This window comes from Leptodactylus fuscus, chromosome 1 (assembly GCF_031893055.1).
Source record: "Leptodactylus fuscus isolate aLepFus1 chromosome 1, aLepFus1.hap2, whole genome shotgun sequence".
Lineage (NCBI taxonomy): Eukaryota > Metazoa > Chordata > Amphibia > Anura > Leptodactylidae > Leptodactylus > Leptodactylus fuscus.
This window is the reverse complement of record NC_134265.1, coordinates 210,654,060-210,672,015: the sequence shown is the minus strand read 5'-3', so window position 1 is coordinate 210,672,015 and position 17,956 is coordinate 210,654,060. Positions and strand designations below refer to the sequence as shown.

At 40.9% G+C, this 17,956-nt stretch overlaps 1 protein-coding gene across 1 annotated transcript in view; it reads left to right on the top strand.

The window, feature by feature from the left end:
* Window positions 1-17,956, top strand: part of UNC13A (unc-13 homolog A) — a 210,686-nt gene that overhangs the window by 126,764 nt on the left and 65,966 nt on the right. Inside the window, exons 20-25 of the mRNA XM_075282689.1 lie at window positions 4,966-5,135; window positions 6,722-6,837; window positions 7,392-7,555; window positions 12,345-12,495; window positions 14,361-14,429; window positions 16,072-16,161. Coding sequence (XP_075138790.1) covers window positions 4,966-5,135; window positions 6,722-6,837; window positions 7,392-7,555; window positions 12,345-12,495; window positions 14,361-14,429; window positions 16,072-16,161 — 760 coding nt within the window. The remainder of the gene's footprint in view (window positions 1-4,965; window positions 5,136-6,721; window positions 6,838-7,391; window positions 7,556-12,344; window positions 12,496-14,360; window positions 14,430-16,071; window positions 16,162-17,956) is intronic.

Genomic DNA, 17,956 nt, shown 5'->3' with positions numbered 1-17,956 from the left:
TTTAATTTGAATAAAATGGGCAGACAGGAACATAACTCCTTAATTTTAACCCTAGTATCATCCACCACCAAGGGTGCTGGGAAGAGCTGGATATAGTCCAAAACGTGACCTTCTAGAGAAAGTCAGGTACTGGGTTGGCTTGAAATTGTTGTTATTATGCTAGGGCTCATTCACATCTGCACCCCGTTTCCGTTCTGCAGGTTTACGTTTCCTGCACAAAACAGAGGCAGGTGACGGAAACCTGCAGGACTCTTTCATACCCATTCATTTGAATGGGTATGAAAGGTGTCTGGCCGTGAGCGCGGTGAGCGTTTTATTCTCTCTGCCGCAAAACCGTTTTTTTTAAACCGGACACAGATTCGGACATGCAGTATTCTGTGTTTGATTTAAAAAAAAAAAAAAAAAAAAAACAGTTTTGCGGCGGAGAGCATAAAACGCTCACCAACGCTCACGACCGGACCCGATCTGACAGGTTTCCGTCTTCTGCATGCAGTAGTATATTACTGGATATAGAGTAGGGGTGGGGTGGTTCAGGATGAGAAACAACTTCCATAGCAGCAACTGGTCCAAGGCTACCGAGGTCAATAGAGCAGGGATATACTACTTTTAGTAAAGGTCCTCTGACTGGGTTCCACCATTAAGCAAAAGTCCGAGGTGAACCACAGTTGTATACTTCCCATATTTACGGTAATTTGTGCACAAAATGACACGTCTGACTATAAGACACACTCCAGGTTTAGACAAGAAAAATTAGGAAAAAATATTTCCTAATGTAGCATTAGACTGTGTGCAGGGACACTAACTTCGAAATATATTGTACAGGGGGGCAACTAACCTGACATCGTACTGTGCAAGAGGAATCTAATGTGACAAAGGCGCTAAGTAGCATTATACTTTGGGTGGGGACATTAAGTAGTATGAACTGTTATCCCTGCTGCCTGTGCAAAAGCACTTATGTGTGAGGAGGAGGAGCTGCTGAGCCCAAGAGAGCAACCCCTGCTTGGGTACAGGAGTGAAGCTGGCAATTGCTGGCTTCACCTCTATACTGTAAATAGATGGAGTGTGGATGAAGTCATTTGCAAGATTTAGATAGTGTTTTTCCATGCGGTGCCAGAACCGATCTCATAGAAAATTGATACTAAGGATGTGCATATGTTAACGCACCCTTACAGGGTTTCCTTTTCAGTAATATTAAAGATGGCAGTATTGAGCTGCAGCTGAACTAATGGAATTGGAGCTGGCACATCTGGCATTAATCCTGTGACATGTCCATATACTATATATAGCCACTCTGGATGCATACATACAGTGGGGCAAAAAAGTATTTAGTCAGTCACCAATAGTGCAAGTTCCACCACTTAAAAAGATGAGAGGCGTCTGTAATTTACATCATAGGTAGACCTCAACTATGAGAGACAAAATGAGAAAAAAAATCCAGAAAATCACATTGTCTGATTTTGTAAGAATTTATTTGCAAATTATGGTGGAAAATAAGTATTTGGTCACCTACAAACAATCAAGATTTCTGGCTCTCACAGATCTGTAACTTCTTCTTTAAGAGTCTCCTCTTTCCTCCACTCATTACCTGTAGTAATGGCACCTGTTTAAACTTATCAGTATAAAAAGACACCTGTGCACACCCTCAAACAGTCAGACTCCAAACTCCACTATGGTGAAGACCAGAGAGCTGTCAAAGGACACCAGAAACAAAATTGTAGCCCTGCACCAGGCTGGGAAGACTGAATCTGCAATAGGCAACCAGCTTGGATTGAAGAAATCAACTGTGGGAGCAATAATTAGAAAATGGAAGACATACAAGACCACTGATAATCTCCCTCGATCTGGAGCTCCACGCAAAATCTCACCCCGTGGGGTCAAAATGATCACAAGAACGGTGACCAAAAATCCCAGAACCACGCGGGGGGATCTAGTGAATGAACTACAGAGAGCTGGGACCAATGTAACAAAGCCTACCATCAGTAACACACTACACCGCCAGGGACTCAGATCCTGCAGTGCCAGAAGTGTCCCACTGCTTAAGCCAGTACATGTCCGGGCCCGTCTGAAGTTTGCTAGAGAGCATTTGGATGATCCAGAAGAGTATTGGGAGAATGTCCTATGGTCTGATGAAACCAAACTGGAACTGTTTGGTAGAAACACCACTTTACGTGTTTGGAGGAAAAAGAATACTGAGTTGCATCCATCAAACACCATACATACTGTAAAGCATGGGGGTGGAAACATCATGCTTTGGGGCTGTTTCTCTGCAAAGGGGCCAGGACGACTGATCCGGGTACATGAAAGAATGAATGGGGCATGTATCGTGAGATTTTGAGTGCAAACCTCCTTCCATCAGCAAGGGCATTGAAGATGAAACGTGGCTGGGTCTTTCAACATGACAATGATCCAAAGCACACCACCAGAGCAACGAAGGAGTGGCTTTGTAAGAAGCATTTCAAGGTCCTGGAGTGGCCTAGCCAGTCTCCACATCTCAACCCTATAGAAAACCTTTGGAGGGAGTTGAAAGTCTGTGTTGCCAAGCGACAGCCCCAAAACATCACTGCTCTAGAGGAGATCTGCATGGACGAATGGGCCAACATACCAACAACAGTGTGTGCCAACCTTGTGAAGACTTACAGAAAACGTTTGACCTCTGTGATTGCCAACAAAGGATATATAACAAAGTATTGAGATGAAATTTTGTCACTGACCAAATACTTATTTTCCACCATAATTTGCAAATAAATTCTTACAAAAACAGACAATGTGATTTTCTGGATTTGTTTTCTCATTTTGTCTCTCATAGTTGAGATCTACCTATGATGTAAATTACAGACACCTCTCATCTTTTTAAGTGGTGGAACTTGCACTATTGGTGACTGACTAAATACTTTTTTGCCCCACTGTAGCTCTGCATGTGCTATACACATTATTACACATAAAGGATGCTGATTCCTGTAGTATGATGATTTGTAGCCTCAGTGTTTCTGGTGTAGTTTGGATTCCTCTGTATATCTATGTGTTAGTATTGAGCAATTTGACAGAATAATGAGTACAGCTTCTATCCTATTACTGTGCAGCTATGTCACTTCAATGATTCTTGAGCTGCATATACAGTCCTATGAAAAAGTTTGGGCACCCCTATTAATCTTAATCATTTTTTGTTCTAAATATTTTGGTGTTTGCAACAGCCATTTCAGTTTGATATATCTAATAACTGATGGACACAGTAATATTTCAGGATTGAAATGAGGTTTATTGTACTAACAGAAAATGTGCAATATGCATTAAACCAAAATTTGACCGGTGCAAAAGTATGGGCACCCTTATCATTTTATTGATTTGAATTCCCCTAACTACTTTTTACTGACTTACTGAAGCACAAAATTGGTTTTGTAACCTCAGTGAGCTTTGAACTTCATAGCCAGATGTATCCAATCATAAGAAAAGGTATTTATTTTGGCCAATTGCAAGTTGATCTCCTATTTGAATCTCCTCTGAAGAGTGGCATCATGGGCTACTCAAAACAACTCTCAAATGATCTGAAAACAAAGATTGTTCAACATAGTTGTTCAGGGGAAGGATACAAAAAGTTGTCTCAGAGATTTAACCTGTCAGTTTCCACTGTGAGGAACATAGTAAGGAAATGGAAGACCACAGGGACAGTTCTTGTTAAGCCCAGAAGTGGCAGGCCAAGAAAAATATCAGAAAGGCAGAGAAGAAGAATGGTGAGAACAGTCAAGGACAATCCACAGACCACCTCCAAAGAGCTGCAGCATCATCTTGCTGCAGATGGTGTCACTGTGCATCGGTCAACTATACAGCGCACTTTGCACAAATAGAAGCTGTATGGGAGAGTGATGAGAAAGAAGCCGTTTCTGCACGTACGCCACAAATAGAGTTGCCTGAGGTATGAAAAAGCACATTTGGACAAGGCAGCTTCATTTTGGAAACAAAAATTGAGTTTGGTTATAAAAAAAGGCGTTATGCATGGCGTCCAAAAAGAAACAGCATTCCAAGAAAAACACATGCTACCCACTGTAAAATTTGGTGGAGGTTCCATCATGCTTTGGGGCTGTGTGGCCAATGCCGGCATCGGGAATCTTGTTAAAGTTGAGAGTCGCATGGATTCCACTCAGTATCAGCAGATTCTTGAGAATAATGTTCAAGAATCAGTGACGAAGTTGAAGTTACGCCGGGGATGGATATTTCAGCAAGACAATGATCCAAAACACCGCTCCAAATCCTCAGGCATTCATGCAGAGGAACAATTACAATGTTCTGGAATGGCCATCCCAGTCCCCAGACCTGAATATCATTGAACATCTGTGGGATGATTTGAAGCGGGCTGTCCATGCTCGGCGACCATCTAACTTAACTGAACTTGAATTGTTTGTCCAAAATACCTTTATCCAGGATCCAGGAACTGATTAAAAGCTACAGGAAGCGACTAGAGGCTGTTATCTTTGCAAAAGGAGGATCTACTAAATATTAATGTCACTTTTCTGTTGAGGTGCCCATACTTTTGCACCGGTCAAATTTTGGTTTAATGCATATTGCACATTTTCTGTTAGTACAATAAACCTCATTTCAATCCTGAAATATTACTGTGTCCATCAGTTATTAGATATATCAAACTGAAATGGCTGTTATAAACACCAAAATATTTAGAACTAAAAATGATTAAGATTAATAGGGGTGCCCAAACTTTTTCATAGGACTGTAAGTGGTTTTTCTATGTATGTGCAGTAAATTGTAGTAACAGTGCTCATGGAAAGCAACCTATCAGGACAGCTTTCATTTTTCACAAGCTATAAAAAGCTGAGCTATGATTGGTTGCCGTAGATAATTTTGCTGATAAAAAAGCCTCCCATAGTACACACTAACCTACATTAGTTATGCAGTTTACACCAGGTTTTACATACAAAAAAATTACATAATCTTGGGCCGCTTTTTATTTTCTAGTGAGTGCCACAACTCTTCGGATCGCATCAAGGTACGTGTATGGGATGAAGATGACGACATAAAATCAAGAGTGAAACAAAGATTTAAACGCGAGTCAGATGATTTTTTGGGACAGACTATCATTGAAGTTCGAACCCTGAGTGGAGAAATGGATGTATGGTACAATCTAGGTAAGACATTTATTGTAACAAATAATGAAAGCGTTTAGAACTATGGCTTCCGTTGCCTCTTTTAGCAAGAAATGTTTTATTGAAATTGACCAGAGTACTATATATCAAGCAGTGTACAGTTAAGACGTTTTAGAATACAAAGCATTTAAGTACAGTGCTGCGTAATAAGTAAAAGATACGGTTACTAGAGATGAGCGAGTAGTATTCGATCGAATAGTCGAATATTGAGGTCTACTCGAATTGAATTTAGAATTTTCGAATATTTCACTACTCACTCATCTCTACTGTATATGTTTGTTTTTTTTCAATGCCTACGTTGTCCTAGTTCCTGTCCCACCTGGTGGGAGGGGAATTGAATTTTTACTGCGTTTACCTCGTGGTATTCGACAGAGTACGAGTATTTCGAATACCGTAGTATACGATCGAATACCTACTCGATCGAATACTACTCGCTCATCTCTAACCAATGTGGACTACATTTTGCAATAGGAGTTGTACATAGAGAAAAAAATCAGTACATTATTAAAACACAGCCTAAAGACCATGGTTTATGCTCAATTAAATTATTCATCAAGTGGCTGAGAGGGAGTAGAGCTAAAAGAATTAAGTAACGATAAAACAGAAAGAACAGAGGAAAGTCCTAATTCAAATCCGAGCAGTGTGAAGGAGGAGCAAGGGAATAGGATAGGAGGGAGATATGGCTGATGGAACATCACTGTATTAAGAATATAAGGTATTCATAATGCCCCCCCATACAGTATAATGTCCCTTACTGTAGTGGCCCCTATAAGTATAATATGTCATATTTGTCCCTATGCAGTATAATGTACCATAGTGGCCCCATAAAGTGTAATGTCCCATAGAGGCTTCTTCCTGCAGTATAATGTTCCATAGTGGCCCCCATACATTATACTGTTCCATAGTGACCCTCACACAGTATAATGTCCCCAAGTAGCCCTTGCATTAATAAAATCCCACATACATAGGGATTTTCTTACAATATTGTATTTAACCAAACCCACATTTTTTCTGGGGTTTGTCACCCACAAACATTATATCTTTATGTAAATCTAAAGATAACTGCAACATACAAAAAAAAGCACATAGCACTGTGCTTGCCTGAGGTAAAAATCAGGAAATTGTGGGGAGACGAGACAGGAGGGCAGCTGAAATCCTGAGATGAGAAAACCCCTTTAATTACATCTGGAACACCACCTAAAATAAAATTAATACATTAGTTACTGTAAATTACCTCACTTCTCAAATATTACAAGTAATATAAACTGTTCAAAAAGCCTTATGTAACTACAAAATACAAGGTCTCATAAAGCTACATTGAAATTAAAATTTGAAAAGTTATGAAAGCTGGAAGGCACGGACGGATAAAATGTTACTGGTTTAAAGCTAAAATGCATTAGATAGTTAAAGGAGTTTATGTAGCAGTAATATTTAATTAAGCCATATATTTAAAATCTGTAATAAAAATTTTTTATATTTTCAGGAGGGTTTTTGCCATTTTAATGTGACTGTTAGGTGGTTTAAATTTTTTAGTAAAAAGAAAAAAACATTTGAATTTTTTTTTTTAGATAAGCGGACAGACAAATCTGCAGTATCTGGTGCTATCAGACTGCACATCAGTGTGGAGATTAAAGGCGAGGAGAAGGTGGCTCCATATCATGTACAATACACTTGTCTACATGAGGTGCGTAAATAGGTGAAATGAGAGTATGTTATTTGGTTCTTATATCTGGTTCTTTGGTTCTTGTATCTGGTTGTATTAAAGGGGCTCTATCATTGGGAAAAGTTAGAAAGGCTATTCCACACATACCTTTTGTAGGTAAATCGCCTCAGTGGTTTTTGAATGAGCCCGTTTTTATTCATATGCTAATTAGCCTCTCGATACACTCCGGAAGTCTGATCGTGCACCCTCTGCCTATTCTTTCCAATATATGTGTACAGCACAGGCTGCTACTGATGACTTCCGATTTTCACACACACATAGGAGATAATAGCAGAGACGAGTGCTGCTGGGAACTTCCTGTGCTGGCTGGAAGCTAATTAGCAAAAGAATAAAAATGGGCTCATTCAAAAACCACTGAGGCAATTTACATACAAAAGGTATGTGTGAAATAGCCTTTCTAAGGGCTATGCATGTATGTGCTTAGTTAAAACTGACTTTTCTCAATGATAGGTCCCCTTTAAGTGAGCAATAATGGAATATAATCAGTAATTTTTTTTTTCATTTATTTTTTTTAGAACCTGTTCCATTACCTTACAGATGTACAGAATAATGGAGTTGTAAAAATTCCTGATGCCAAAGGGGATGATGCTTGGAAGGTTTACTTTGATGAAACTGCACAGGAAATAGTGGATGAATTTGCAATGAGATATGGAGTGGAGTCAATATACCAAGCAATGACGTAAGAAGCAATCATTTTTTAAGAAGGGGTAAAAGGAGAAGTTGCATGTGTAGATAGTGACATGAAACTTCTCCATTATATAAACCAATAGCTTTTATGCATGAAACCGTGTGAGAGAACATTAATGATAGATTACATAGTTGAATTATATAAATTTTATATTTAAGATTTAAATTCAAAATATGCTTGCCTAAGTTTAACTATGAAATATCTATTGAATGCCATCTTGCTAGAGCAAAGTAGACAGAGGTCACAGAGATGTCATGTTACAGCTCACAATGAAAGTTTCCATTGATAGCTGATAAGGGAAGAGGAGGCTGCCAGCAGGAGCAGGGATCATTAAGTGGATGCAGCCAATTCTTCCCAGTTCCGCCAATCTGGTTGTTTAAAATACAACCGGATCGCAAAACCAGGGAGAAGTGGCCCCTCCATACAGTGGCCACTTCACTGGTCCACCATATTGTATGAGATTAGTTTATTACAGGAAGTTCTACAACTGAAAATCAGTTCTGTTCCCCCAGACTGATCAGCTGTATGGAGCCCATTGAATACACAATACAGGACTGGAAGCAGAATGCTCCACTGCATTGTGGCCCAGGCGCCTTCACTATATCTAGGCACTTATTGTAGTCAGTGGGAGCATAGCTGCAATGACTGCATGGAAGCGACTCAGCACAGCTGATGGGGCCATGTGTCACCCCCCCCCCCTACCAATTACAACCTCTTTAAAGGGTTTATCCATCTTTCTAATATTAAAGGCCATCAATATTATCTCTGCAGGGGTAAGACAGCCAGGACTTTTGCAGATCTGCTTTTCCAGGACTGTGTGCCTATAGGTAATGTTAATAATTCCAGGAACCACATTGCCATAAACAGTGTAGTGGTGGGTTTAGGTAGTGCAGTGGTACACATTGTATGGTTGGTGAGCAGTATGGCATCATTATTACTTGTAGTCTTGATACAGCTAATCTGCAGGGGCCCTGGCGATGGACAACTAGAAACAATTCCACTAGTGGGCCTTAGGCATCCCAAGGGAAAACTAAGGGAAAACAGATTATCTACATAATCTTCCATTCCCCCTACGTCCAACAGCAGCACAATGAATGGGGAGATAGCAAAAAAACCCTGTAGGGAGGGACTTCTTGACATACAGATGACAAAACTGAACGTCCAAAGGCGGTAGCCTCCGAACTGCACCACTCTAATCTATAGTGCCTGACAAAGACAAATGTGACTTCCACGTGGTGGCAGCGCAAAACTGCTCCAGAGAGACCGAGTGTCTCTCTGCATAAGAAGTCGCAACGCCCTGGTAAAGTGTGCACGTACAAAATCTGGGATGGATAGACCTTGAGTGTGGAAGGAAACAGAAATTGCCTCCTTCAACCACCTGGACAAAGTGGTTTTGGAAACTTATATCCGTCTATTTTGTCCAGAAAAATTAATAAATAAATTTTCAGATCTCCTAAAGGCACTAGTGCGCTATAGATAAATGTGCAGGCATCTTACAAGATCCAGGGTATGTAACCCTTCCTCCTCTTGTGAAAAAGGAGAGGGGAAAAAAAGATGGTAAAAAAATAACCTGATTGACGTTATATCCAGACAGAACTTTAGGGAGAAATCCTGTAAGGAATCTCAGTTGTACTCTGTCAGGATAAAAAGACAGATGTGGTTCTGTGGCAGCCAGAGCTTAAAGCTCACCAACCCTTTTGGCAGAGGTGATAGCCAGTTGGAAAGCCACCTTGTAAGATAAGAATTGACCTCTTCCAGAGGTTCAAACAGAGCCCCACAGAGTCTCTGAAAGGCCGCAGACTAGTCCCATTGTAGTATAGGGGCAGAATACAAGGCCAAAGCCTGGCAGCTCCCTTAAGGAATTGGGCGACTAAAGGATCTTGAGATAAGTGTCTTCCCAAGAGAGCTGAAAGGGCAGCCACATGGACCTTCAGGGTAGCAGGAGTAAGGCCTCTGTCTAGAACTCTCTGTAGAACTCCAGAAAAGTATCTGAAGAGGAGCTCACAAGCCGCCTTTCTTAACACCAATTTTGGAACACTCTCCCAATCCTTTGGTATCTCCTGGTAGTAGATTCTGCTCTGATAGTCCTCTATGTCCTCATAAGGACTGGTCAACCTCCAGGCTGTCAAGTTGAATCTCTTCAGGTCCTGGCAGAGCCGGTCTCTTTGGGTTACCAGGTTCTGAATTAGTGGAAGCCTACAGTATGTCCCTTACTCTTCTGCATGAGATGGGAAAACCATGCCCTTTTTGGCCCCATGCACTTTTTGGCCAGAATGGTATGATGGCAAATACCGATACCTGGTCTTTCCTGACATTCATCAATACCTTTGGTAGCATGGAAAGTGGAGGGAAGATGTAGACCATGGAACCTACATTGAATTGGCTGGTCATCCACTGCCAAGGGGTTGTTCTCCTGATAAAGGAAACAGAATCTCTCCACCTTGGCATTGAACTTGGAGGCCATAAGGTCCACCTCCGGGAGACCCCACATCAGGGTAATATGATAGAATATATCCTTGTTGAGGAACCACTCGCCCGACACCGTGAAACTCTGACATAGTTGATCCGCCAGAATGTTTAAGGATCCCCTGATGTGCACCGCTGAGAGATGTGTCAGGTTCTTCTCTGCCCGAGAGAATATGAGATCCGACTCCCTGAGAAGGGATGATGATCTGGTGTCCCCTGATTGTTCAGGTAGAGAACCATAGTTATATTGTCTGAGCGGATCTTCACTGCTCTTCTGTAAAGAAGTGGCGCAAAATGCAGGAGCACCAGGTGGACTGCTTTGAGCTTGCACCAATTGCACGACATGGTCATCTCCAACCAGTTCCATGTTGCGCTTACGGGAATCTCCTCAGAGAGGAATGCAACAGTAGTCAACAGGGTCCAGACTGGCTGGACCGTGGACATCCCGTCCCTGAGATGGAACCACCACCTAAGTGAAAGACGGGTCTTGAGGGATACCTGAATTGACTTGTCCCAGGCGGACTGCTCTAAGTTCTCGCCAGTTGAATGACATGGCTTCTCCATCCAATTCCACATTACTCTTATGGGAATCTCTTCTAGATGTACTCTCCACTGGAGAGGGATGCATCGGAAGTCAGCAGGGTCCAGAACTCAATGGACCTTGGACACTCCATCTAATTCCACGTTTCTCTTATAGGAAACTCTTCTAGATGCATTCTCCACTGGAGAGGGATGCATCTGTAGTCAACAGGGTCCAGAAGTAGGGCTGGACCGTGGACACTCCATCCAATTCCACGTTCCTCTTATGGGAATCTCCTTTAGATACGCTCTCCACCAGAGAGGGATGCATTGGTAGTCAACAGGGTCCAGAACTAGCTGGACTGTGAATACTTCATCCAATTCCACGTTCCTCTTATGGGAATCTACTTTAGATGCTCTCTCCACTAGAGAGGGATGCATCGGTAGTGAACAGGGTCCAGACCAGTTGGACCGTGGACATCCCGTCCTTGAGATGGAACCACCACAAGATGCTTGTGTTTAGAAAAACCTCCCGGGCACAACGTCACCTCAAAGGGAGAGGCAGACAGCTGAAGAAGTGTGAGTTCCTGGGAATCCAGCGATCCTCAAACTCACTTGTCATATGACAGGCTGCTATACACAACAACAACTTCCCCCAAAAATGACAAAAGAATTACAAAAACAAGATAATCATGAATACCGTCAAAAAAATGGGACTAAGCAAAAAATATATAAAAAAATATAGAAATATTTATTGAATAACAAAAATATATAAATGAAGTATAAGCCACTAAAAATAGTGACAAAGATACCAAAACCCTCTCACACAATGTTGTGTAGAAACTCACTTAATATTAGACATACAAAAGATGGTCCATAGTATGGACAATCGAAGTCACGGGCAAATAATAACAAAAAATATTATCCAAAATTCAAATAAACAATAAATAGATGCAATAATAGTACATACCCAGAGACATGATGAATAAATAGAGTAACACAGAATAGAGTCCACTACACACCACAGGTGAAACTAGTGCTAAATGCTCGACAAGTACTGTCAGGAGGAGGGGGATGTTCCTCACCACTCAGCATCATCGCTGGGTGGTAAGGATTGCCCCCTCTGATAGTATAGTGCTACGGACACTACTGTCAGGAGGGGCGTTCCTCACAGACTGTCAGAAATGGTCTGTGATGAACAGTCTCACAGTCTGTGAGGAACGACCTTCTGACAGTGAAGAGTTATAAGTAATGGCACTGATAGCTCTTCCCCTGAGGCACATAACAGGAAAGCCGACAGTGCGCTGAATTCAGCCTACTGTTAGCTTTCTAGCGGTATATAAAACTGTATGTGCCCGAGGACATAAAAGGACCCCTTTAAATCAAAATTACAAGAAGGTGCCTGTTCGTATACAGTAACAAGTGTCATTCTGAAAATGCTGCAGGTGTCTACTTTAAGAAAATATATAGGTAAGGGGGGGGGACATGATTTTTTTAATGTTTCAATTTAGGTTTGATTTGTCCATCTCTGGCTACAGAATTGCTCTGGCTACAGAAGGCGCAAGGGTTAAAGTCCGTGAACAGCTTATGTATGTGCAGGGCTAATTTTATAGGGCTAAATCAAACTTGGTGGGTGACTGTGTGGCCATGGGCTCCCTATACTGTCTAAACCTCCTATATTATAATCTGCCATTGAATGTTATGTTTCTTATTATTAACTGTGTAACAAGGAATAATAATAGGCTTTGTTGTCTTTAGATTACATTTTTATAACCTTTTTGTTTTGCTTTTTTAGTCATTTTGCCTGCCTTTCCTCTAAGTACATGTGCCCCGGTGTTCCAGCTGTTATGAGCACTCTTCTTGCCAATATTAACGCCTACTATGCCCACACCACTGCATCAACTAATGTGTCTGCCTCAGATCGATTTTCTGCCTCAAACTTTGGTGTGAGTTAATTTTCTAGTATATCATTCAGAAGAAGAAACACTAAAAACATTAGAGCTAGTGGATTTTTTTCCCCACAATTTCTGCAATGAAATGCAAATCTTTGAAATTTCAATAAATGTAGTTACCTAATATTGTGGAAAAGTAAAACTATACTTTGAAACTTGCTATAAACTTTTGGTGTTTATTAGTGGGTCCTGACACTTTGGTGTTATCTTTTATAACCCCTTCCCCCACAGAATTGATTGTATCTTGCTTGGGGTTTCAGCAAAAGTACGTTACAGCTTACCACGAGCTGGATATGTTCAGGGAGACTACAGAGGGAGTAGTCACTTTAAAGAGCTCTAACCACAGAGCTGAGGGGGCTAGAGCCATGATCTCAATAGTCAATATCATGTCTGTAGCCCATCTAGATATATACATATCACTGGTTAAAATGAAGCTGCATATACTCACAGCTTCATTTCAACCAATGTGCAGAAGAATATAACTTCTTTAATGAAAAAAAAACATAATTTGTATCACCACTAGCATCCGTTACTGTCCATTTGTGCCTGTTTCTTTTTTTTAACAGACACTTTCATAACGGAATCCAGACTGTAGTGTGAACACCCCCTTAAAACATACATTTCTGACTACCTGCAGCTACCACTAGGGAAGTCTTGTTTGCTACGCTACAGCCTCCAGTAAGCTGACACTCTCCTCATAGTAGTGGCCGCAGGCAGCCAAAATATACTAGTTTTTTAAACTTATTTATCTATTATGCTTACTTATATAGCGCCATCATATTTCGCAGCGCTTTACAGATATTGTCATATAGGGCTCACAATCTACAGTCCCTATCAGTATGTCTTTGGAGTGTGGGAGGAAACTGGAGTACCCGGAGGAAACCCACGCTAACACAGGGAGAACATACAAACTTCTTGCAGATGTTGCCCTTGGCAGAATTTGAACCCAGGACTCCAGCGCTGCAAAGCTGCAGTGCTAACCACTGAGCCACCGTGCTGCACTCCAAATTCACATCTATGCACTGAATTTGAAACTGCATCAGCAAAACAGATCTCTAACTACAATAAAGATGTTAAAAAAAACACCAGCAAAAATTTTGTACCAAATTATTTTAAAAATGACATGATGTTCAAGGGTATGCTCCATTTTAGGCTAAGGCCCCACGTAGCGAGCCACAGCGAAAAAGCACTGTGGAAAAGGCCGTGGCGAAAACGCATCACAGTTTATTCCGCAATGTTTTTCACATTATACCTATACAGAAAATGTCAGCGATTTCATAGGTGTAATTGACATACTGCGATTTAAAAAAAAACATGATTTTTTTGCTGCAATATGTGGATGGGATTAGCCAGAATCTCATCCACTGTGCAGGTAATGTAAAACGTCACAATTTTTACTGTGGCGTTTACACTGAGGCCAAATTACAATGTTTATGCTACGTGGGGCCCCGGCCTTAGGGTGGTGAGGGCCAATTTCAGTAATAGTCATACATGCTTTTATTTCGATAATTCCTTGAATTATTTCAAATACAATTCACCATTTGTTGTTTTTATAAGGGGCAACAAAAATATAAAATCTCTTCATTCAAATTCATGAAAGTCTTCAAACCTTTATGTGCTCTTCGTGTTTTATGATCAAAAAGCAACAGGTGTCTGAACAGTAAAACTGTTGATGGAAAAATATTACCTTACTAGTATTCCTTTCTAATTTGATCAACTAATACATGATGAATACCAATTTTGTAAAAGTACATAATATAAATGTGTAAAACTATGTATTTTTACAAATTTTTTACAATCATGTTTAATGATACTGGAAAATTGTGGTGTTAAATAGCTTTTTTTATTTTCTCAATTAGAAGGAAAGATTTGTGAAGCTGCTTGATCAACTGCACAACTCGCTGCGTATTGACCTTTCAATGTACCGGGTAAGCTCTCAATTTCAATAGACATTTTTGTCTGAAAGTTTCTATGAACTGCCTTGGGTTACATTTTTCTTATAATACATATATCTGATTCCATAAAGCTGCTTTAAGGTAAATTCACACAAGGTTTTTATGGTCTGGAACCTGAGGCGAAGGCCAAAAAATGAGTAGCCACGACTGAAAGCCGGTGCACTGCATCGGCATCCAGTCACGAACTCCACTCCATATTAGGCACAGTGAATGGGCCTAGTTAGGAGGAGGGAGTGTCTTCAGGCCGAATCGAGAGGCGACTCCGCATGAAGAATGGGCATATCACTTCTTTTTCCAGGAGCCGGAACAAACAGAAAAAAGAACTGACTGGCTCCCATTGATTTCAATGGGAGCCGTCTTTTTGGTCAGGATTTTGAGGCGGATAGGGCCTCAAAATCCTGACCAAAAAACTCAGTGTGAACTTACCCTTAGGCTGCAGGCCCATGTTGTGGAAACACCATGGAAAAAAAACGCTGTATTCTATAATACCTGCAAATTGGATGGGATTCCCATCCACACATTGCAAAATAAAATCCGCAGCAGAAAAGATGCATTTTCAAAAACGCTTGCAGCATGTAAACTTTACCTGGCGATTTCCGTATAGGTAGAATAGAGGCAGAAAGTCTGCAGAGGAAAAGTCAGCGAAATCGCAATGATAAATGCTGCCAAAAAAAGGGATGCGTTTCCGCTGCTTTTTTTCCTGGATGTTTTTTTTTTTTTTTGCTGCACTTTGCAGCTAGGGCTCCAGCCTTAACATCAGCAGGTGTCATATAAATCCTAATTTGCTGTTTTTACCCCTCAATAACTTATATATGTGATCTATTAAAAAAAAAGGGGATAAAGGACTAAAGAAAAATTGCAAAATGTTACAAGCAAACATAATGTTGGTATGTAAAAAAAAACAAAAAAACTAAAGCACTGCTGAACAATGTAGTATGAATTATATAGGAAAGAGGAGCAGCTTCGACTTTAGTAAAGGAGTTATAAAAGAGACTGTGCATGGAAGAATATGTGAAAAAAAGAATGAACAGTCAAAATGAAAGATTCTAAATATCTATTTTTGCATAGAATATGTTGCGTATTGCTGGTTTGCTGAGAGTATTCCAGAAAGTACAATATGTATATATGTAAAATAGATGAATTTATTGATATGTTACTTAATGTATGTGATTACTGCACCAATGGTAATGTTTAAGTCTGAAGGAAAATAAAATGCATGCAAAGATAAGGAAGTATAGCTCAAAAGTAAGTATATTGCCATATGGCTTGCCCAGTTATCATAACCTTCAGCACATTACAGCTACGACTAATACATGACAATGTACAGGAGAGTTTTATGACAACTGGTGATCCAGAGGGACATGACACATCCAGCTGGAGATAGAGGCTAAGTGAAAAGACAGGTGTATTAACCACGCTGCCTGGAACAAACACAAAGAAGCACTTTATTCGGACTTGTGTCCTGCACCACATCATCATACCAGTTGTTTGTTTCAGGCAAGGCAGGTTATACACCCATGGCTATGTCCTCTAATAATAGCCTTTAAGGCTACTACCCTTTTCACTAACCTCATGTACTCATCCTTTTTTTTTTTTTTTTGTTGCTGTTTCATAGAATAATTTTCCAGCTAGCAGCCCAGAGAGACTTCAAGACCTCAAATCTACCGTTGATCTACTTACCAGTATCACATTCTTCAGAATGAAGGTGAGAAGAATTGAAACTGACCCTTCAGTTCACAACAAATTCGTAATGCATAGCTAATGGATATTGGGCCAAATGTGCTATCATGCTTTATGCTTGTGTAAGCCAATGTGGACATAGTTGTGGATAATCCTCTGCAATGTACAGTGGCAGCAAACTGGATGAAATTACATGAGATCTACATAAATCTTTCAAACATTATGCACAAAAAAACTGCAGTGCAAACTATATCGCAGTGCGAGTTTTCATGTAGCACCATGTCACTTTAGATTGTGGAATAGGTGGAAGCGGCGACCAACAGCAATTACCCTGTGAATTCCGCCAGAAAACCCACAAGATCAGTCAATTTTTGACTTATGTTAACCCAGCCTTAAGAACCATTACATTATTAGATTAAGGGTGGGTTCACTCCAGCGTCCGATCTCCGTTATGCAGGTTTCCATTTTCTGTCGGCAGAAGACAGAAACCGACATTCAATGTCCGCTGGTGAGCGCCCGTGAGCGTCTTCTGCTCTCCGCAGTAAAACCAGATTTTTTTAACCGGACACAAATTCCTGCATGTCCGACTTTGTGTCCAGTTAAAAAAAACGATTTTGCCGCGGAGAGGCAGAAGACGTTCACGGGCGCTCACGGGTGGACACTTTTCAAACCCATTCAAATGAATGGGTTTGAAAACTGCTTGCTGGTTTCAGTCTCCTGCCCAGTTTCTCATGCAAGAAATGGAAACCTGCAAAACAGAGATCGGGCGCTGGTGTGAACCCGCCATTACTTTCTTAATTCAGACACCTTTAGCTAGGTCCATTTCCATACTCGCTGGCCCATTAATGCCTCTGGTTGTGTGCTAGGTGACTGGCCTCCCACATGACCCATATGTCCATATATAAGGCATAGGAATACAAGGAGATATCAGGCAAGATGGAGACCACCTGAGGCGAACCTAGCCTTTGAGCACTCCCTACCCCAAACTAAAGATACCCAACCTAGATGTTTTTGGTTACGCGATAGGGCCCCCCTAATTAGGACACACCCCTCCAGTGACAGATCAAAATAATCCCCTTATTTGGCCCCTACACAATAAAAAAACAAAAACATTTTTTTGGCCCCCTATGATATACAACACACTTTTTTGGCCCACTACATGAAACCTGACCCCCTTTACCTGGTCCTGCACACTGTTTATAACCCACTTTTTTCTGGCTCCCTACATGGTATATAACTCCTTTTTTTTCCCTCACAGAATACAACCTAAATTTTTGCCCCGGAGTGAACTTCCCTTGCAGCACTACTGACATTAGGAGCTGCACCGCCTCTTTTCTACAGTGAAATTAACTGATGTATGAGTGTTGCCCCTGTACACACTAACACAGTACTGCAGCTTGCTCAGACACACGGCCGCCCCAGAGGCTTGTGGACCTCACTGCAGTGACCTGCAGTCTAGCGGTTCCGTGGTTAAAATACTATTTTTTATATTTGTCCACAGAACCGTAACACATGACTCCCTTTTTATGGCCCCCACACAGTTTGACCCTCTTTTTATGGCTATCACACAATGTATGACTGTTTCATGACCTCCACACAGTTTTTATGACCCACATACAGTTTTTGACCCCTTTTTATAAACCCACACTGTATATGACCCCATTTTATAGCCAAGACACAGTATATGACCTTTTTTACACTCCCACCACTAAGTTTAGGACTCCCCTGCCCCCCACATAGGGAATATATTCCCCTCTTCAGTGTGTATTATAGGTAGTGACACTACGTACAGTGTCCTTGCATTCTTCAGAGGAGACAGC